Raw genomic sequence first — 21,901 nt, 5'->3', positions numbered from 1 at the left:
ATTCCCTACCCCCACATTGCCCCTCTCTACTTCCCTCTCCCAACTGGTAACCATTATTTTGTTCTCTGTATCTGTGAGACTGCTTCTTTTTAGTTATATTCACTAGTTTGTTTTATTTTTTGGGTTCCACATACAAGTGATATCATACACATGATATCAGTCATAGTTGTCTTTCTCTGACTTATTTCACTTGATATAATACCCTCTAAGTCCATCCTATTGTTGAAAATGGCAAAATTTCATTCCTCTTTATGATTGAGTAGTATCCCATTGTGTGTGTGTATATATATATTGCCTTTTAAATCCATTCATCTTTTGATGCACACTTAGGTTAGTTTTGTTGGCAAAAGTTTTCTTTAACTTGAGATGAGTCTGTGATGCTTTCTATGGCTTTAAGTTTTCACACTTAGGTTACTTCTGTTGGCAAAAGTTTTCTTTAACTTAAGATGTGTCTGTGATGCTTTCTATAGCTTTAAGTTTTCACACTTAGGTTACTTCTGTTGGCAAAAGTTTTCTTTAACTTAAGATGTGTCTGTGATGCTTTCTATAGCTTTAAGTTTTCACTGCTGCATCAGGAGACTTACCAGTAACAGCTGGAAGTCAAGAGCTTGGCTGCTGCTTTTCTGTCCCCATCGTTTCTAGAGTTACAGATTGATAACAGTGTTGAGTTCCTCTTGTGCTTAGCATTCAGAGAGGACCTGATTATGAGACAAGGTGATATGATGGTTCAGATCAGGTCGTTGTTTCTAAAGAATGTGGTTAAAGCCCTGGCCACACGTGCTATAATGTTCAACCTGTTTCAGGGAAGAGGAGAGAAATTAGAACATTTCAAGAGCCATTTCAAAAAATATTTGTATCATGACTTGTTACCTGTTGACAGTGCTTGGTGTTTTTTCTTTGTTTTAACTCTGTCTTAGGTGATTACAACTCATAAAAATATATGCTCTTGGTTTGGTTTAGATGTAAGATTTTTCTTATCTATTAACAAACTTATCTTGTAAGTAATGGGAAGATATTTAAGGAAGCTTTCATGCTGTCATCAGTTATGAAGATAACTATGCAAGCAATTGTGTTTTTTTTTTTTTGGCTGCACTACAGCGTGGTATGTCAGATCTTAGTTTCTGAACCAGAGATCAAACCCAGGCCCTTAGCAGTGAAAGCACCAAGTCCTAACCCAATAGTCCACCAGGGAATTCTGTGCAATAGATTGTCTTTTCAGAAACAATAGAGCTTGTTTTGTTTTACTAAAATTAAACATGAAAACGTTTATATATTTAAAAAACCCTCCTACACAGAAAAGAATAAGTGAGATTTATATTTCACATTTTTCTAAGCATCTGGGCTTCCCTGATGGCTCAGCTGGTAAGAATCTGCCTGCAATGCGGGAGACCTGGGTTCGATACCTGGGTTGGGAAGATCCCCTGGAGAAGGGAATGGCTACCCACTCCAGTATTCTTGCCTGGAGAATTCCATGGACTATATAGTCCATGGGGTTGCAAAGATTCAGACACAGCTGAGTGACTTTCACTTTTCACTAAGCATTATTATTGAAGGGCAGTTTCAAATTAGTCTTGACTATTATTTCATCTAATCTGATGGCTATTTATTTGCTTCTTGGAAGTCTAAGAATCAAAATTTTAGGGTAAGAATATGATAGTTCAGGATATAGATTATGTTTAATATAATAATGACCTTTGTTTTATTATAAAGCATCATTTTAAAAAGGAAACATGTCTTCTCCTCCCTCACTTTTTAAATCTTTAGGCTTCGAATATAGATATGAAGATGATGTGGTTAAAAGAAATCAGAAATATTTTGTTGAAGCAACAGGAACTTTTGACAGGTAAATTCAAGCATGCATTCTGTAGAATGGGAAGTATAAGAACAGCTCAGTGACTCAGATTTTGTGATAATTTTTACAAGGAATGCGGCTGATATTTACTTTCTACTATTTATAATTAAACTCATTAGTAGGAGATCAAGATTCAGGGAGCTGTTTGAATTATTTCAGAAAATGAATTTTGCAGTAGAAGATGAGCTCTAATGCCTGGGAAGCAGTTTTGCAGTGATAAAGCAATCTGAATGTGTTAATTTTAAGTCCTTCCCATGAGGCAACTCTGTGTGGGAACTCAGTAATCAGTGCCTAGTAATGTTGGCCTAAGAGGGGTGCTAGTTATAAACTTGAATGTCTTGAATAAAATACAGCATGATTTGATCCTTTTCTATATTCCAATTCAGACTGGCCTTCCCTCTGGCTGTTTCAAGTCTGTGACAGTAAACTAGAATGGGATTGAGGCGTGTGTTTATGTACATGTGAAGATTATTGGTCCTCAAGGAAGTAAGAAGCATGGCTTCCAAATGATGCTTATATAAGCTTTGTTTTATTTCACAGTTAAGAAACGAGAACAGCATAATCAGTTAACAGAACAGAATCATCTTTCTTCTCAGCAGAATAGCAAGTAAGTGATTCTTCTTTAAGAAATATCGCTCTTCCAATCTTCTGTTTTCTGTGTGTAACATGAAACAATGTAATTAAACTATCAGACAAAAATTACCTACCCTTTTAGCAGTATCTTGTCAAATTGTATAAACACATCATTTTCTCAGTTCTGTCCTTGGACATGGAGCCTGATAGTCCTTAATAGTTATCCCACTGTTTCTCTGATGTTAAAAAAATAATAGTTTGGGCTAATTTTTTAATAAAATTATAAATGCTTTGTTCTCCTGGGGGGAGTTACATGTAGGCTGCTAGCAAAAGTGGTTATGCTCATGGATTTCTTTTTAAAAATTTTCTGGACACCTTCAATCTGATTGGAGAAAGAGGGATGTAAGAATGATGAAGTACTGGCAGCTGATACTGGCCCACAGCTTTGTGGTCCCTTGACAGAGACCACAGGCTGGTGACTTGGCCTCTCTGTGTAGTTAGAGGAGGTATGGCTCCTGGGTGGCAGGGGCGGGGAGGGGGGATTGTGCCTGGACACAGTCACAAAGTCTTTGAGGAAGGTAGCAGTTCTAAATGAAAGCTGTGCTGCTGGTTTAGAGATTTGGCCTTGTATTCTGCCTCTAGGAATCCTAGAAGTTGGAGTTTCCATAGAACATTTGCCTATATGCCGAAAGAATCCCCACACTTATTTCAAAGCCTTGGCACAGAAATTAACCATGCAGCGTCTGCATGATATAGGGATCATTGAAAGACTTATTAAAAATACTCTTTTTCAATAGTACAAATGAACTTATTTACAAAGTGGAAATAGAGTTAGAGATGTGGAAAACAATCCTGTGTTTACCGGGGGGGAAAGAAAGGAAGGATAAATTGGGAGATTGGAATTGACATATACACATTACTATATATAAAATAGATAACTAACAAGGACTTACTGTATAGCACAGGGAACTCTATTCAGTAGTAAGCAATGACCTATATGGGAAAAGAGTCTAAAAAAGAGTGAATATTTGTATATATATGTCTGATTCACTATGCTGTACAGAAGAAGGTAACACAACATTGTAAATCAACTATACTTCAGTAAGAAAAATTTTTAAAATGCTCTTTTTCTCTTTGTTGCACATCATCTTTCACAGGTACCTAAATCAGATCCAAAGTATGTTGATTTATCTAGGCTTTAGGAGAACCATTTAATTTTTTTAAATTTATTTAATTTGAGGCTAATTACTTTACAATATTGTTGTGGTTTTTGCCATACATTGACATGAATCAGCCATGGGTGTACATGTGTTCCCCATCCTGACCCTCCCTCCCTCCTCCCTCCCCATCCCATCCCTCAGGGTCATCCCAGTGTACCAGCCCTGAGCACCCTGTCTCATGCATCGAACCTGGACTGGCGATCTGTTTCACATATGATAATATACATGTTTCAATGCTATTCTTGCAAATCACCCCACCCTTGCCTTCTCACACAGAGTCCAAAAAACTGTTCTATACACCTGTGTCTCTTTTGCTATCTTGCATATAGGGTCATTGTTACCACCTTTCTAAATTCCATATATATGCGTTAATATACTGTATTGGTGTTTTTCTTTCTGGCTTAGTTTGCTCTGTATAATAGGCTCCAGTTTCATCCACCTCATTAGAACTGATTCAAATGTATTCTTTTTTTAATGGCTGAGTAATATTCCATGGTGTATATGTACCACAGCTTCCTTATCCATTCATCTGCTGATGGGCATCTAGGTTGCTTCCATGTCCTGGCTATTATAAACAGTGCTGCGATGAACATTGAGGTGCACGTGTCTCTTTCAATTCTGGTTTCCTTGGTGTGTATGCCCAGAAGTGGGATTGCTGGGTCATATGGCAGTTCTATTTCCAGTTTTTAAAGAAATCTCCACACTGTTCTCCATAGTGGCTGTACAAGTTTGCATTCCCACCAACAGTGTAAGAGGGTTCCCTTTTCTCCACACCCTCTCCAGCATTGATTGTTTGTAGATTTTTGGATAGCAGCCATTCTGACTGGTGTGAGATGGTACCTCATTGTGTTTTTGATTTGCATTTAGAAGAACCATTTTAAAATCACAGTGGAAGTCTTTATTTTCCAGGGGTCACAGTACTCAATATTTTGTCATATATTCTGGAAGTCTTTAGATTTCAGACAGTACCGACTCAATAGTAGCTGATTCACCTCAACAGTATTAATCAGATTAAGGTTTTAATCATCATTCATATATACCTTATATAAGTATATATATGTATATATATATAAGTATATATACATATAATGTATGTATATGTATATACCTAATTCATTAAAGTTAAAAGTTCATAGAACGATAGTGATTTTTTGTTGTTCTTTATATTTTTCCAATTTATGGAGTTATAGTTGACAATTAAAATTGTATACATTTAAAGAGTACAGTTTGATGATTTGATATTATGTTGATTGCATGCATGCTCAGTTGTGTCCAACTCTTTGCAACCCCATGGACTATAACCCACCAGGCTTCTCTGTCCATTGAATTCTCTAGGCAAGAATACTGGAGTGGGTTGCCATTTCCTCCTCCAGGGCATCTTCCCAGCCCATGGATTAAACCTGTGTTTCCTGGGTCTTCCCCTTTGGCAGGTGGATTCTTTTCCACTAGTGCCACCTGGGAAGCCTATGATTTTATTTATATATATATGTGTGTATGTATATGTGTATATATCACCACAGTCAAACTGATTAACATATCCATCACCTTACATAGTTGTCCTTTCCTGTGTCTGTAGTGAGAACATTTAGGATTTACCTCCTAGCAAATTTTAGATATACAATATAATATACAACAGGAATTTTATATAATATACCTGCCTTGGGTTCAGAAGGGAATCATATTTTTCCACGCTGGCTTGGATCCTAGGATTTAAGCTTCTGTATATTATGAGCTATTATCACACAGACTTAAATACAGGGGAAAGTCAGCTCTGCTTGAATGGATTCTTAGATTATATTCTTTTTATTTTTTTTTGCAATTTATTTATTTTTGACTCTGCTGGGTCTTTGTTGCTATGCAGGCTTTTCTCTAGTTGCAGTGAGCAAGGGCTACTCTCTAGTTGTGGTGCACAGGTTTCTCATTGTGGTGGCTTCTCTTGTTGTGGAGCATGGGCTCTAGGGCATGCCGACTTCAGTAGTTACAGCACACGGGCTCGGTAGTTGGGGCTCCCAGGCTGTAAAGCACAACAAGTTCGGTAGTTGTGGTGCACAGGCTTAGTTGGTCTGAGGCATGTGGGATCTTCCCAGACCAGGGATCAAACCCAAGTCTCCTGCATTGGCAGATGGATTGTTGACCACTGAGCCACTAGGGAAGCCCCTAGGTTATGTTATTAACACAGGGTATCAGTGGAAGAAATACCATTTTAAATTTCTTATTACTCTTAGACTGTAAGAAAGCTCACTGTTTTTACATATTTACTATTTCAGAGGGCAACAGAGAGCTTTTATAGGCACTGAGGAACCTGAGTTGGAACATATCAGCGCTATGGTGGAGGTCGGTGAGCCCATCACATCAGTTCAGGCAGAAGCAAATACAGGTATGTGTAATGATTATCCGAAGGGAGGATTCATGGTTGTGCAAATTGTTTTCTCTCATTGTTATTTTGAGAAATCTTTCCATCTATTCCCTTTGTACTGAAGAAAACAGAGTTAACCCATTTTTAGAAAGCTCTTCTGTCTTGTATATATATGCAAGATTCTCTGGTGGGCACTGCTGAGCAGAGTGGTCTGTTTGTGGTCTGTGGACCAGTAGCATCAGCATCACCTGGGAACTTATCAGGAAGGCAGGCACTTTGGCTCCATCCTGGACCTTCTGAATCAGAAACTCTAGGAGTGAGCCCAGCCAGCTGTGATGTCACAAATTCTCTATATGATTCTTTCTGGCACCTGCTTAAGTTTGGAAGCCCCTCCTACACAGAATACAGAGGTGAATAGAACACATACACAGAATACAGAGGTGAATAGAACACAGAGGAGGCACTCGTGACTCACTATAGGTTTAATAAATAGAGAAGAGTTATTTACAACTGGAATATTTTCTTTTCTTTTGCAAATTTGGTCATTTAAAGGGATTTAAAACAACTTGTTTACTTCAATGAACATAACAGCCTAATTGCCAGGAATCTTACAGTACTCTGGGCATACAGTCTAATTGAGATACACTCAGCTGCCATCCCCATAAAGCTAGGACTGTAGAAAGATAATGCAACAAGCAATGAAAATCCAACTTGATAGTGTGATAACAGAGAAGTAAATGGTGCTTCAGAGGCATCCAAGAGGGTCACATTAACAACTCAGGGATCAACAGAATAGACTTCTCTGGAGAAATGGCTAACGGAGTGCCTGATTCTCATTACTTAAACATGATGGTCCTCAATCTGCAAGACTTCTCTACTAGCTGAGGAGAAACAGGAACAACAACCTTGCTCAGCTTCAGTTCTCCATTTACAGGTCACTTCCCTCAGGTCATCTATACTGTGGCCCCCTGAGCCGTCAGGAGAGCCTAGTATCACTGTTTTCATTTGACAGATGAGGAAACCAAGTCAGAGAAAGTTGACATGGCTTGTTCAAGGTTACATTCACAGTTTAGTGTGGCCAAGATGACATTCTGTTACTTCTTCGCCCCTTCCAAGTGCTTCGTTCATATCAGTTCAATGCATGCTATTAATTATTTTATTAATTAAGCATCTCTTACAGGCAGGTTCTTATGAGACACACAGTGTGTAACACATGGTCCTTGCATAATAAAAGAGATAAGTCCAAAATAACCATATTACCAGGTAGAATGTTATAAGTGTTATTTAAGTGGGACCAGGAAGAGTGTTATAGAAAGAATTTTTGAAAGAGATGACTTTTCTGTAATAAGGAGTATAATAACTTGCACCAACCCCAACATGAAACCATCCTAAAAAGTTAAAGAAGTGTAGATATTCCAGGCCCTTTCTGAAATATCAGAAATTCTAAACTAATATAACCCAATTGGAGGTTTTATTACAAAAGATATTATTCTTGGACTATTGAAGTGTATAGCCTTGATAATTACAGTTCGTTTTACTTCTCTCCTTGTGGTGTACCAGTAACTGCCACCCTGCATGATTTTCTTACAGTTTGGACTGAGATATCGTCACCTGCAAAAGTCTCTGATGAGCCTGAGCAATGGCCCAGTAACTATTTCTATTCCTCTTATGATGGCCATGAAGAAGAAAGACCTCTAATGGTTAGTAATGACATATTAAGATAAATAAATAAAAACTCTTCAAGCAGTTTTATTGATGAAATAGATTAGGCACATAGGGGTGGTCTTTTGTCAGTATCCTTGATGTTATTAGAGGTGTTCCAAGACTTGAAATAAGTCTTACCATGAACATTCAGTAAGCACTTTGCTCTGTAAGAACTTGTTTGAGCCATACCTTGAGCCCCTACTGAAGTTAATGAGATAGTCAATCATTCCAAGTCATATCATGACCAATTTTATCTTCAGTTTTATTTTATTTTCAATCTGGGCATGTCAGATAAAATCAGAGCACAACAGGAAGTTCAGGTATACTTAGAATAGATTCCAGATTAGATATAGGAAATAAATATGACACATTTAAAAACTATTTAATTTCACCTGGGAAATATATTTTAGTAGGCTGTCAAAAAAAACATGCTAATACTATGAATCTTAGAATATTAGAGCAAGGAAACACCCCATAAAAATAAAGGCTGCTTTAGGGTAAAAGTAAATATTTTCTAGAAGAACTAGTTTTTGGTGTTATTAGGTTCCTAGTGGGTTATCCCAGGGAGTTAGGACTATTTAGAATAAATCTCCAGTTTTCTGAAGTCACCAGTGTGGAGGGTGGGAATGATGTTTTTGTAGTGGACTGTTCCTTGGTGCTTTTCAGAGGATTACATTCAGTTGGGCAGGTCTGATCTCAAATCTCCATAGTATTGATGCTGAATTGCTTTCTTTAAAAAAGCAACAGAATATTTTTTCCATCAATAATACCATGACCATAATTCATATTTGTATGGTCATTTACAGTTGACAAAATAATTTCACACTGAATATTCATAGTCTTAGTGAGAAAAAGGGCAGGCTTTATTCCCTCCAACTGACAGAGGAGGAGACCAAGGCCCAGAGCTGGTAAGAGATTTGTCCAGAGTTCGTTGTCTAGACCGGTAGTGCTCAAACTTTTTAGTGAATTTGCATTTTTCAAACAAAAAAAGTGTAGTGAGAAGGGTGGCATGTGAAATATTTTTGCAACAAAAAAAATGAAGAAATAAAGGACTTACCTGATGGTCCAGGGGCTAGGACTTTGCGCTTCCACTTCAGCAGCACAGGTTTAATCCTTGGTTAGGGAACTAAGGTCCCTCAAGCTGCATGGTGCAACCAAAACAAAACAAATTTGCAAATCTATTTAACATCTGACTTCAGAAAAGACAGCTGGATTCTCATACTGGCATTTGCATTCAGTCTGTTGTGCTATCACACATTTGGTGACCTCTTGAAAATGCCTCAGTAGACTTGTGAGAGGATGAAAATGAAAAAGTCAAATAGAACTTTGACTCTTGCAGGCCCTGGGAACCCCCAACCTTGAGAATCACTGAAAAGAACTTTCATTTCCTGAAGTAACATTATCTGCGGACAGGAGGGGTCATTGTTCAGATGGGAGCAACAAGTCAGGGGAAGCTGGGTGGGGTTTCAATGTTTGCTATGAATGATGCTCTACGAAGGGATGGTCAACAACTGAGAAAGCTTTCACTAAGCATTTTTCCAGCTATCGTGTCAGAAAATAAAGCAAATATGCAAAACTGAAGAATGCTTTCATCTTAGGGGACAGGAATGGAGAAAAACCTACTAGTTCTTCTCCTTTCTCCCATGAATTCCCTGACTTGCGCTACTGAGGAAAATAGATACAAAGATAATATGGTGCATTCCACATCCCCCAATAAAATAACCCCCAAACTAAACAGCAAAGCGAGTTGGAATGAGCTATCTTTTAGCCTCACTTTATCAAGTCAAAACCAAGAAATATGGGTGCTGCTTCCCTTGGAGAAGCCTGAGTCAGAGATGGCTGTCCAGTTTTAATGAAGCTACTCTCTTGAATGGCAAATAGCTCTTTCCTGCCTGCTCCTTGGCCCATTTGATAAAAATACTGCTCAAAAGATGTTCAGCCCAAGTGATGTGGATAATTTTTTCAGGTTAATTCTTTTGGATGTGCAAAGGCTCGATACCACATAATTCTTTCTTTCCTTTTTTTTTTAACCTTTTAAATTGTATTTTATATTTAATTGAGGATAATTACAGTATTGTGAGTGGTTTCTGTCATGTATAGACAACTTTCCTTTTTTTTATCATTTTGTTCTTTTTTTGTTTTGTTTTTTACTTGTTTTTTTAATTAATTAATTTATTTTACTTTACAATATTGTATTGGTTTTGCCATACATTGACTTGAATCCGCACAACTTTCCTTTCATATTAAAAAAAGCACTTTTAATTATGGTACTCTTTTTCTATAAAATCATATATCCAATGTCTAAGATACTGTGCTGGAAAAACTCGCATCTCAGAATACATCTCTGTCTATCTTGTAACCAAATGCAATCTGTGTGCCTTGGATTATTTAGCTTATAAATGAATCAAGTTAAAATTCTAGCTGCAAAATGATTAAGGCCAAGTAAAGCACAGCATTATGGTTTAATATGCTTTTATTGGACTAAGCTTTTGCGCCCATGATTTTTACCTGTGCAGAATGATATGAAGCACAGAAATCCTTTTGGGGACATTTATAAATCTTTGTTCAGGGCCATTGCCTTTTTTATATGCCAAGATAATTTTTTTTATGAGAGTAATTTACAAATAACAGTATTTAAATATTATTTTCATGCTTTTTTCTGGATTTATGTTTATTATTCATGTAACTTAAATCAGTTGGGCTCTGTTATTTTCTGTGTCGTTCACACTGTAATTCTCTTCTCACAAATAAAAATGAATTCTTCAGGTTAAATAAACACATGTTCTGCTTTTTTTTTTTGCCATCACAAACTGCTCAATGTTTGTTTGTTCTTACAAAGCTGCTGCAGCTAACCACATTTGCCATTGAGGAAAAGAGCAAAGTCTTTATGTTACAGATCATGCAGTTATGCAAGTAGTTTTGCATTCAAATTTGTAATGTCATTTTTCAAAACAACCTTACAGTCTCCAGGCAAATATAAAGCCCTAGCAGATTGCAGGAAGAGAGGCTCAGAAGACCTCCTGATTAGAAATGGAGATGTCATTCAGCTTCTCCATGAGGATGCTGAGGGTCGATGGTAGGTGCATTCTCCACGGCTATGTTAACCTCTCCCTGGGGCACATAAATATCTAATCAGATGTTCTGCTTTACTTGTATCTTTGTTATACAGTCTCAAGAAGCAGAAATATCACATTTCTTATCAGTGTTTCAATTTCATTGCTTCAGCCATGCCTATATAGCTCACTGAAAGGAATGTTAACCTTTGGTGAGTGAAGAATGCTTTGAAAGAATGAAATGCTTTGAGTCTGCATGCTCTTTTGTGGTTTACCTTTGACTCAGATGTTTCAGCTGATATATTGGGCTTTGTAACAGCTACAAATCACATTACATTAGGTCAAGTCATTCATTAATTCATCACATGTTTAAATGCCCACTATGTGCCAGGGACCATGTTCACTATTCTACAGCATAGCTGCAATTTGCTTTATTAGTTCAAATACTGACTTTTTAGTCTTAACATTCTGTCCTCATGCATCTGACTTTATACAGCATTGATTGCAAAGATGCTTCTGCCAAACATACTGTTTAACTACAGAGAACCCAAAGCAGGAAGGAAATATTGTTTGGGAGAGGACTGAATGAAACTTCCATAAAGCTTTTGGAAATTTTATATAAAATAATTCTGCCTTCATTGTATCAATAACTTTAACTGAAATGCTATATTGACTGTGTACTCTGACCCTAAAGGTGGAAGAGTGTACACATGAGAGTGAATTAATGATGGATCAATAATGTAATAGCCTTTTTTGTGATCTAAGTCCTTTATAGATTACTCAAAGGACTCAAGCATAGTGACATGAAGTTCTTTTGAATACATGCAATAGTTTTGTGAAAATTTGAGCTTCAGTGCATTGTATATGTTAATTTTATTACCTTCTACTACCATTATTGGCTACTAATTCACTTATTATTTAGGTTGGTGAAAAATCTAAACAGAAGAAAAGAAGGTCTGATTCCAGGGAACAGTTTGCAGATTTTAATTGGTGACTATAGGTTTCGGAATGCCAAAGGTACAGGTATAATATGAACTGGATTGTATGCCATTTGTTTAAAGCCTAAAAATGTTACAGCTCCAAGTGTAATTGGCATAGGATAAGAACCTCTCTGCGCTTTGAAATAAGCTGCAAGTTGACTTATTAATAATTTTTTCTTTTAATAGTTTTAAATTAATGAATAGAGATGTTTTAAACATGTTGAACTTTTCCCTACAAAAGTGATAGGTTTGAAAGGAAGGTTCATATATAGTGCTGCCTTGTAAGAGATCCTTCAGAACTAAATATTAATGATATACTTTTAAGGATTCAGCCTTACTATCCAAGAATGCTTTACCAGTGTGTTTTTACTCAGTTCTAAGAGCATGTTCTTTCCTTATGGTATGTTTCTACTGCAGTTGTGTATTCATGGACACACACACACACACATACACACAAACACACTCTGTTCTGTGCCTGACTTAATGTGTGAAGATACTATGAAGCAATGAGAATATTCCTTTCTATTAACCATTAGTTAATGGTTAAAAACCATTGGTTAACAAACATTAGCACTTGAAATTTCTGTATACAAACCAATATTCTTATAAATTTTTCACCTGATACTGAGCTATTTATACAAAGGCAGCACAAAAAACCCAGACTTCTTTGTGAACAAGATTTTTATTATATGTACATATTTCTTTGAATTCCTAGTTTTGGACTTGTATTTGAATTCTAGGTGATATTATCTTGTGTTTAAGTGAATCTAACAGGCCAGGAGTGACTTATTTGATTCCAAATTTCATTTATGGCATGAAACAAGACCTAAGTGTGATAGGATTCACTATAAATATTGGGTCACATGGGAATCTCCAAAATGGAATCTCTTCTTGTTTTTTTGTTTGTTTTTGGTTATCTAAATCTGGGCTACCTTTCAAAGGTTTTTTGATTATTATTGAATTGCTGAATTATATAGATAATTAGTAATCAGAAGAAGTTGCTAGACCAACAACCTGACCTAATTGGCATTTATTCAAAATCTATACCCAACAACTGCAGAATATACCATAATTTTTAAGTATACATGGAACATTCACCAAGATAGGTCATACATTGGGTCACAAAAGAAATCTCAATAAATTTCAGAAGATCAGAATTACACAGTCTCAAAAGATATTATGCTCAGTTCAGTTCAGTCGCTCAGTCGTGTCCGACTCTTTGCGGCCCCATGAATCTCAGCATACCAGGCCTCCCTGTCCATCAATAACTCCCGGAGCTTACTCAAACTCATGCCCATCTAGTCAGTGATGCCATCCAGCCATCTCATCTTCTGTCATACCCTTCTCCTCCTGCCCCCAATCCCTACCAGCATCAGGGTCTTTTCCAATGAATCAGCTCTTCACGTGAGGTGGCCAAAGTATTGGAGTTTCAGCTTCAGCATCAGGCCTTCCAATGAACACCCAGGACTGATCTCCTTTAGGATGGACTGGTTGGATCTCCTTTGCAGTCCAAGGGACTCTCAAGAGTCTTCTCCAACACCACAGTTCAAAAACATCACTTTTTCGGTGCTCAGCTTTCTTCACAGTCCAACTCTCACATCCATACATGACCACTGGAAAAACCATAGCCTTGACCAGACGGACCTTTGTTGTCAAAGTAATGCCTCTGCTTTTTAATATGCTATCTAGGTTGTTCACAACTTTCCTTCCAAAGAGGAAGTGTCCTTTAATTTCATGGCTGCAATCACCATCTTCAGTGATTTTGGAGCCCCCCAAAATAAAGTCTGACACTGTTTCCACTGTTTCCCTATCTATTTCCCATGAAGCGATGGGACCAGATGCCATGATTTTAGTTTTCTGAATGTTGAGCTTTAAGCCAACTTTTTCACTCTCCTCTTTCATTTTCATCAAGAGGCTCTTTAGTTCTTCTTCACTTTCTGCCATAAGGGTGGTGTCATCTGCATTTCTGAGGTTATTGATATTTCTCCTGGCAATCTTGTTTCCAGCTTGTGCTTCCTCCAGGCCAGAGTTTCTTATGATGTACTCTGCATATAAGTTAAATAAGCAGGGTGACAATATACAGCCTTGACGTCCTCCTTTTCCTATTTGGAACCAGTCTGTTGTTCCATATCCAGTTCTAACTGTTGCTTCCTGACCTGCATATAGGATTCTGAAGAGGTGGGTCAGGTGGTCTGGTATTCCCATCTCTTTCAGAAGTTTCCACAGTTTATTGTGATCCACACAGTCAACGGCTTTGGTATAGTCAATAAAGCAGAAATAGATATATTTCTGGAACTCTCTTGCTTTTTTGATGATCCAGCAGATGTTGGCAATTTGATCTCTGGTTCCTCTGCCTTTTCTAAAACCAGCTTGAGCATCTGGAAGTTCACGGTTTACGTATTGCTGAAGCCTGGCTTGGAGAATTTTGAGCATTACTTTACTAGCGTGTGAGATGAGTGCAATTGTGTGGTAGTTTGAGCATTCTTTGGGATTGCCTTTCTTAGGGATTGCAATGAAAAAACTGACCTTTTCCAGTCCTGTGACCACTGCTGAGCTTTCCAAATTTGCTGGCATATTGAGTGCAGCACTTCCACAGCATCATCTTTCAGGATTTGAAATAGCTCAACTGGAATTCCATCACATCCACTAGCTTTGTTCGTAGTGATGCTTTCTAAGGCCCACCTGACTTCACATTCCAGGATGTCTGGCTCTAGGTGAGTGGTCACACCATTGTGATTATCTGGGTCATGAAGATCTTTTTTGTACAGTTCTTCTGTGTATTCTTCCCACCTCTTCTTAATATCTTCTGCTTCTGTTAGGTCCATACCATTTCTGTCCTTTATTGAGCCCATCTTTGCATGAAATGTTCCCTTGGTATCTCTAATTTTCTTGAAGAGATCTCTAGTCTTTCCCATTCTGTTATTTTCCTCTATTTCTTTGCATTGATCACTGAGGAAGGCTTTCTTATCTCTCCTTGCTATTCTTTGGACCTCTGCATTCAAATGGGAATATCTTTCCTTTTCTCCTTTGCTTTTTGAATGGGAATATCTTTCCTTTTCTCCTTTGCTTTTTGCTTCTTTTCTTTTCACAGCTATTTGTAAGGCCTCCTCAGACAACCATTTTGCATTTTTGCATTTCTTTTCCATGGGAATGGTCTTGATCCCTGTCTCCTGTACAATGTCACGAACCACCGTCCATAGTTCATCAGGCACTCTGTCTATCAGATCTAGTCCCTTAAATCTATTTCTCACTTCCACTGTATAGTCATAAGGGATTTGATTTAGGTCATACCTGAATGGTCTAGTGGTTTTCCCTACTTTCTTCAATTTAAGTCTGAATTTGGCAATAAGGAGTTCATGATCTGAGCCACGGTCAGCTCCCGGTCTTGTTTTTGCTGACTGTATAGAGCTTCTCCATATTTGGCTGCAAAGAATATAATCAATCTGATTCGGTGTTGACCATCTGGTGATGTTCATGTGTAGAATCTTCTCTTGTGTTGCTGGAAGAGGGTGTTTGCTATGACCAGTGCGTTCTCTTGGCAAAACTCTGTTAGCCTTTGCCCTGCTTCATTCCGTACACCAAGGCCAAATTTGCCTGTTACTCCAGGTGTTTCTTGACTTCCTACTTTTGCATTCCAGTCCCCTATAATGAAAAGGACATCTTTTTGGGGTGTTAGTTCTAAAAGGTCTTGTAGATCTTCATAGCACCATTCAATTTCAGCTTCTTCAGTGTTACTGGTTGAGGCATAGGCTTGGATTACCATGATACTGAATGGTTTGCCTTGGAAACAAACAGAGATCATTCTGTCATTTTTGAAATTGCATCCAAGTACTGCATTTCAGACTCTTTTGTTGACCGTGATGGCTACTCCATTTCTTCTAAGGGATTCCTGCCCACAGTAGTAGATATAATGGTCATCTGAGTTAAATTCACCCATTCCATTCCATTTTAGTTCACTGATTCCTAGAATGTCAACATTCACTCTTGCAATCTCCTGTTTGACCACTTCCAATTTGCCTTGATTCATGGACCTAACATTCCAGGTTCCTATGTAATATTGCTCTTTACAGCATTGGACCTTGCTTCTACCACCAGTCACCTCCACAACTGGGTATTGTTTTTGCTTTGGCTCCATCCCTTCATTCTTTCTGGAGTTATTTCTCCACTGATCTCCAGTAGCATATGGGCACCTACCGACCTGGGGAGTTCCTCTTTCAGTATCCTATCATTTTGCCTTTCCATACTGTTCATGGAGTTCTCAAGGCAAGAATACTGAAGTGGTTTGCCATTCCCTTCTTCAATGGACCACATTCTGTCAGACCTCCTCACCATGACCCTTCCGTCTTGGGTGGCCCCACATGGCATGGCTTCATTTCATTGAGTTAGACAAGACTGTGGTCCTGTGGTCAGATTGGCTATTTTTCTGTGATTATGGTTTCAGTGTGTCTGCCCTCTGGTGCCCTCTCGCAACACCTACCATCTTACTTGGGTTTCTCTTACCTTGGACATGGGTATCTCTTCACGGCTGCTCCAGCAAAGTGCAGCCGCTGCTCCTTACCTTGGATGAGGAGTATCTCCTCATGGCTGCCCCTCCTGACCTTGAACGTGGAGTAGCTCATCTCTCGGCCCTCCTGTGCCCATGCAGCCGCCGCTCCTTGGACGTGGGGTAGCTCCTTTCAGCCACTGCCCCTGGCCACCTGCCTGGTGGCTCAAATGGTAAACCGTCTGCCTACAGTGTGGGAGACCTGGGTTCGATCCCTGGTTCAGGAAGATCCTCTGGAGAAGGAACTGGCAACCCACTCCAGTACTCTTGCCTGGAAATTCCCATGGACGGAGGAGCCTGGTAGGCTACAGTCTGTGGGGTCACAAGGAGTCGGACATGACTGAGTTACTTCAGATATTATGCTAGAAATAGATAATCCCTAAATATTTGAATATTAAATGATATACATGTAAACAACACATGGGACAAAGAGGAAATCACAACAGTAATTGTAATTATTTAAAATTGAATGAAAATGAAATGTGACATATCAAAATTCAGGGATGTAGTTCAAGAGGGAGGGAAATGTAGGGAATTTTATAGGTTTAAGTACTTGTATTACACACTTAAAAAGTCAGTATAATTTGCCATATTAACATAATAAAGGGGAAAATTATGTAATCATTTCAGTAGATACAGAAAAACACTTGATAAAACTCCATACACATTCATGATAACAACTCTCACCATGATAGGAATAAAGGGAAAAATGTGTGCTTGTGAAAAACCACAGTTACCCTCATACTTAATGATAAAATATTGGAAGCTTTCCCCCTTAAGATTGGGAATAAGCCAAGGATATTCATTCTCACCATTTCTGTTTAACCTTATATTGGAAGTGTTAGTGCCATAATTCAAGCTAAAGAGATAAGAAACAAAAGAAAAGAGACAACGTTCTCATGCTTAGCAGATCTTGTTATGTCCAAAACCATTGGAAATCTATACACAAAATGACTCTATTAGAAGTAATAAGTGAATTTTATAAGGCAATGGTATATAAAACCATTATACAAAAGTAAATTGTAATTCTATATCCTAGTAACAGAGAATTGAAAAAAAGAAATAAAAATACCATTAGTAATATAAAGCATAAAATAAACAGGAATAAATCTAACAAATGTCCAAGGCTTCTATACTCACAGGAACAGATAATTGCTGGGATATATTTAAGATGACCTACTAGAAGGAGAGATATACCATGTTGGAGGATTGGAAATTTTATTGTTAAGAAATCCATTGTCCCCAAATTTACAGATAATTCAATCAAAATTTTAGCAAGCCCTTTTGAATAAAAAAATAAGACAGGTTTATTATAAAATGTATATGGATGGCAAAAAAAAAACAAACCTAGAACAGAAGAATCTCAAAAATCTTGAGGATTTACATATCTGATTTCAAGACCTACTAAAAGGCTGCAGTAGTGAATACAGTGGGTATTGGCTTAAGTATCGAAAAATGGAGTTCAGAAATAGACCCACATATAATACTATATAACTGATTAATGAGCTTCCCACGTGATGCAGTGGTAAAGTATCTGCCTGCCAACGCAGGAGACACAAGTTTGATCCCTGGGTTGGGAAGATCCCCTGGAGAAGGGTATGGCAACCTACTGCAGTATTCTTGCCTGGAAAAGTCCACGGACAGAGGAGCCTGGCAGGCTCCAGTCCATGGGGTCACAAAAGAGTCGGACACAACTGAGTAACTGAGCACACATGCAGTGTTTAATCAAAGTGTCAGCTGAATGGGGAAAGGAAGGTTGTTTTGGCAAATGATGCAGGATATTCACATAAAAAAAATGAAGTTCCAAAAAAAAAAAAAAAATGAAGTTCCATCCCTACACCTCACTCCACACACAAAAATTAATTTGAGTGGGCATCATAGACCTAAACCTAAAAGCTAGAAACATAAAGCTTCTAAGCACAGGACAGTATCTTCATGCCTGTGAGCAGTTAACCATTTCTTTCTTGTATTAGAAAGGGCAGATACAGTGCTAACCATAAAGGAACAGTATCAGACAAAGAAACATTGCACATGCTTAATTGAGCACTTTACCCTTTAAAAGTGTGTATGTATTGAAATAAGGTAAAATCCGAGATAGTGACATTTTGAACACTTTCAAAAACCAAATAGTTGTAATGAATCATATTTCCCCCCCAAATTAACTGATTCCATATTACACATTAAAGAATTAAGTTTGAAAATAAATAAGACCATCTTTCTGCCAACTGCTTTATGCTATTTAAGTCAGTAATGAGAGATAGAAAAGAAACACGAGTTACTTAAAATACATGCTCAAAGAACTGTGTAAATTAACATATATAAATCATTTTTAATGAAGCATATTTTAAAAGCCAATAAAGCTATGAAATAACAATGCAGTGTATATACTAGAAAATAGTGGCCTTTCTTGTACTCAGGTCTCCAAAATTCAAAATTGAAAACACCAAGTGCATTCATCTAACTTCCATATAATATTAGCATTTCTATTCAACATTAGGAACACTCAGTAGATTTTCCATATCTTTTATCATCATCATTTAAATATAGAGCCAGATGTCCTCATACTTAATTCAGGACAAAGTTAATTACATTCAATTTTAGCTAACTGCAATGCAGGACATGTAAAATTACATATTTGATTAGTTTTAATTTGATATTATTCCATTACTGTAACTAATCACAGTAGATTTAGGGCATATTACCATTCTTTGAAAAGTACATGACAAAATAGCTTAAATATACTTCAAGCCTGTGCTTATTTTTCAGGCAATAAAGGGCTTACCATACATTTATTGATGTACGTACACTTTATTTGGGAAAAAAATCATATTATTCTTTCCATTTGTATTTTCTACTTTCTACCATCAATACACTTTTCAGTATAGTTTTCTTTCTTGCAATGTCATTGGGAGAGTTACATGTAATGGGTTGATATATCATCAGCATTTAAAGAATGTATTACTCTCTTGGTGTGACATGCTACTAGATGAGGTGACATGGTTCCATAGGTCCCCATTCTCTAGCAAGTTCTGACTTTAGATGTTTTAAAAATATACATTTCTTTTAAGTAACATGCATTTATGACAGGTTGAATTGACAAAAATTAATACTTATTGGTAGATTTTGGTTGAATGCTATAATATCATGTGGTCCTCATTGAGATCTAGTCTCATATTACATTGCAGAGGACAAAATAGTGTAATGTGGCCTACAAAAATAGATTGTATTGTGTGTCAGTTAATGGATTAGGAAATGAAAATTGACCACAAATGCAACTGTCAACAGCACTTAGGTTTCAAAATATATATTAGAGTATTTTATTTGAATTCTGGAAAATGGAATGTAAAAGTATCTCTGTGAATTATGTGCTTAATATGTTTCATCTGTATGTACACAGTATAGTTCATACAGTATTTGTGAAATCTGGTTGTATGAGATGTGAATTGTATTTATTTTGATTCTATGAAGTTATGCTGTTCATAAAATAGATGATTTTAATAAACCACTATGTAACAGAATAACAACTTTCATATTAAAATAAACATCCAAAAGATATCACCTTTGAAATTAGGATGGACCTTTTGAATCCTCACATTTAGTGTTAGAAGTTGTAGCACGGACAACATTTTTGGCCTTAAAAGTCACTTGAGTATTAACATCATTCTTCATTATTTTGTAGATGCTGCTCTGAGTAACAAGGAAACTAAGTTCCCCTTGAATTAAAGGAGAATGAATAGACTTTAAAAAATAAGGTTTCCTTTGGAGGTGTGAACTAGATTATAGCTCTAGTTCAGTGTCACAGATAAACAGCACAAGAATCAGATGATCCTATGCTGCCCATGACATTCACAGAATTTCCTCAGGACTGAGGTGGACTGCGTCATTCACAGTTTGTGTCATTCTTGCAAGAAGCCATCTTCACACCTTCCATCCCCTCAGGTGAAAAGTGCAGTGTTGTTTTGTTTCCAAGTAGGGTTTTTCATGGCATGCATTCAGATTCCATCTGAAAACCATATTATCAATTATTCTGAACATTTACAGGCAAAAATGTGGGGGGCAACTTTTCAGTAACAAAACAAAACAAAAATCCAAAGAGAGACAAGAGATAATCAGAGATTTTAAACCCCTTTGGTAATTGATAGTTTATTTTATTATTTTTGTTATCTTTGTGACTTTACTATACCAAAGGGATATGTTCTGAAAGACCTCTTTTGCACTTAAACTGGTATTTAGGGTTGTCAGAGCTGTCTTTGAAAGGCCCAAAGCTAAAAATCCTGCAGTTAGGATGCTGAAGTTTACATATTATGCGTTGAAATTTAGATACATCACAGCTTTAAGTTAAATATTAGTATTTGCACAAGAGGTGTTCCTGTAACAAAGCTCTGCTTTCCAGTGTCTACTTGCTTTTGAATTTTCTAGAAAAATCTATTCTAGTGCAGGGTTTCATAAATTATATTGTATTTCTTTAATAATGTATGTATAGATGCCCTTCTTTTAAATACGTAAATGGTAAGATCACTTGTTTTAAAGCACAGGCTCAGTTGTTGCATGCAGTGTTGAACTTAGGCTTGGAGTATTTTGTATTATGGGCCACTGAAGTCAATGGTTTGAAACTGCTGCCTTTTGAATCATGGATCGTGAGTTTTACTATCAAGTTGGCATATTAGGTGCATAGTTTTTGATGACTGGTTTTACAAAAAACAACACAACTATATAATACACAAATTATTTATCTTTTAAAGTAGTTTTGTGTATTATGTCAAATCATAGTTTATTTCAATGGTATCATTTGATGTAACCATTTATATGACAAACCAATTGAATTTTATTCAAAGGCACCTGTAAATTATAAATCTTCTAATGTCCAATTGCTAGAATTTGTGATGGCTGATTTATAACTAACTCATGAAACTGTCCATATGTTTGATATTTCACTTGATTAATGCTTCTGAAACAACAACAAAATATTAAAATACACTTATTTTGTTTGCTGATCCTGTGGCTAGATAGAGTTAGGAGTTAAAACCTTTGAATAATGGTGCCCCTCTGCACAAAACATTTAATTTTCATGGTGTTAAACTAAGGATTTTAATCACTTAAGAAAATACTGAGTTCTGTAGATTCAAACATATGGTATAGTCTTTTAATGTTTTAATCACTAGACAGTGAATGCTATATTTATACATGTATTTGTATATGTAACTGCACTGTATTGATTTTATTGGACTTATAAATGTGTGTTACTATGAAACATAGCAGCAATTTTCCTTTAAGTCTTTGAATTTTAATTACATTATAAATGTACTAAAAATGTAAACGTACTTGCATTAATTCCACATTAAAAATATCCAAACTTAAACTCCCTCGTATATTTTTTTTGGTTTAGTATCATTGAAAAAGCTTTTCCTTTCTTTTTTTTTAAATTGAAGTATAGTTGACTTACAATATTGTGTTAATTACTGCTGTACAACAAAGTAATTCAGTTATATACACACACACATATATATTCTTTTCCATTATGTTTTATCATAAGATATTGAATACAGTTCTCTGTGCTATACAGAAGAACCTTGTTTATCCATTCTATATATAAAAGCTTACATCTGTTAACCCCAACCTC

The 21,901-nt window shown here is 36.8% G+C and overlaps 1 protein-coding gene across 6 annotated transcripts in view; it reads left to right on the top strand.

The window, feature by feature from the left end:
- MCF2 (MCF.2 cell line derived transforming sequence) overlaps positions 1–21,639 on the top strand; it is a 121,436-nt gene extending 99,797 nt beyond the window's left edge. Inside the window, exons 25-31 of one of the 6 annotated variants that reach the window (XM_043897648.1) lie at positions 1,765–1,843; positions 2,393–2,459; positions 5,913–6,022; positions 7,592–7,701; positions 10,669–10,781; positions 11,681–11,775; positions 19,961–21,639. In XM_043897648.1, the coding sequence (XP_043753583.1) occupies positions 1,765–1,843; positions 2,393–2,459; positions 5,913–6,022; positions 7,592–7,701; positions 10,669–10,781; positions 11,681–11,775; positions 19,961–20,004 (618 nt within the window). In that variant the 3' untranslated portion in view covers positions 20,005–21,639. Of the gene's footprint in view, positions 1–1,764; positions 1,844–2,392; positions 2,460–5,912; positions 6,023–7,591; positions 7,702–9,044; positions 9,207–9,525; positions 10,473–10,668; positions 10,782–11,680; positions 11,782–19,960 lie in introns of those variants that run through there. The other 5 variants (XM_043897647.1, XM_043897649.1, XM_043897650.1 and 2 more) reach the window with 5 other exon arrangements.
- The last annotated feature ends 262 nt before the right edge of the window (positions 21,640–21,901 follow it).

The sequence above is a fragment of the Cervus elaphus genome, chromosome X, assembly GCF_910594005.1.
Source record: "Cervus elaphus chromosome X, mCerEla1.1, whole genome shotgun sequence".
NCBI classification, from domain to species: domain Eukaryota; kingdom Metazoa; phylum Chordata; class Mammalia; order Artiodactyla; family Cervidae; genus Cervus; species Cervus elaphus.
This window is presented reverse-complemented; position numbering and strand designations above follow the sequence as displayed.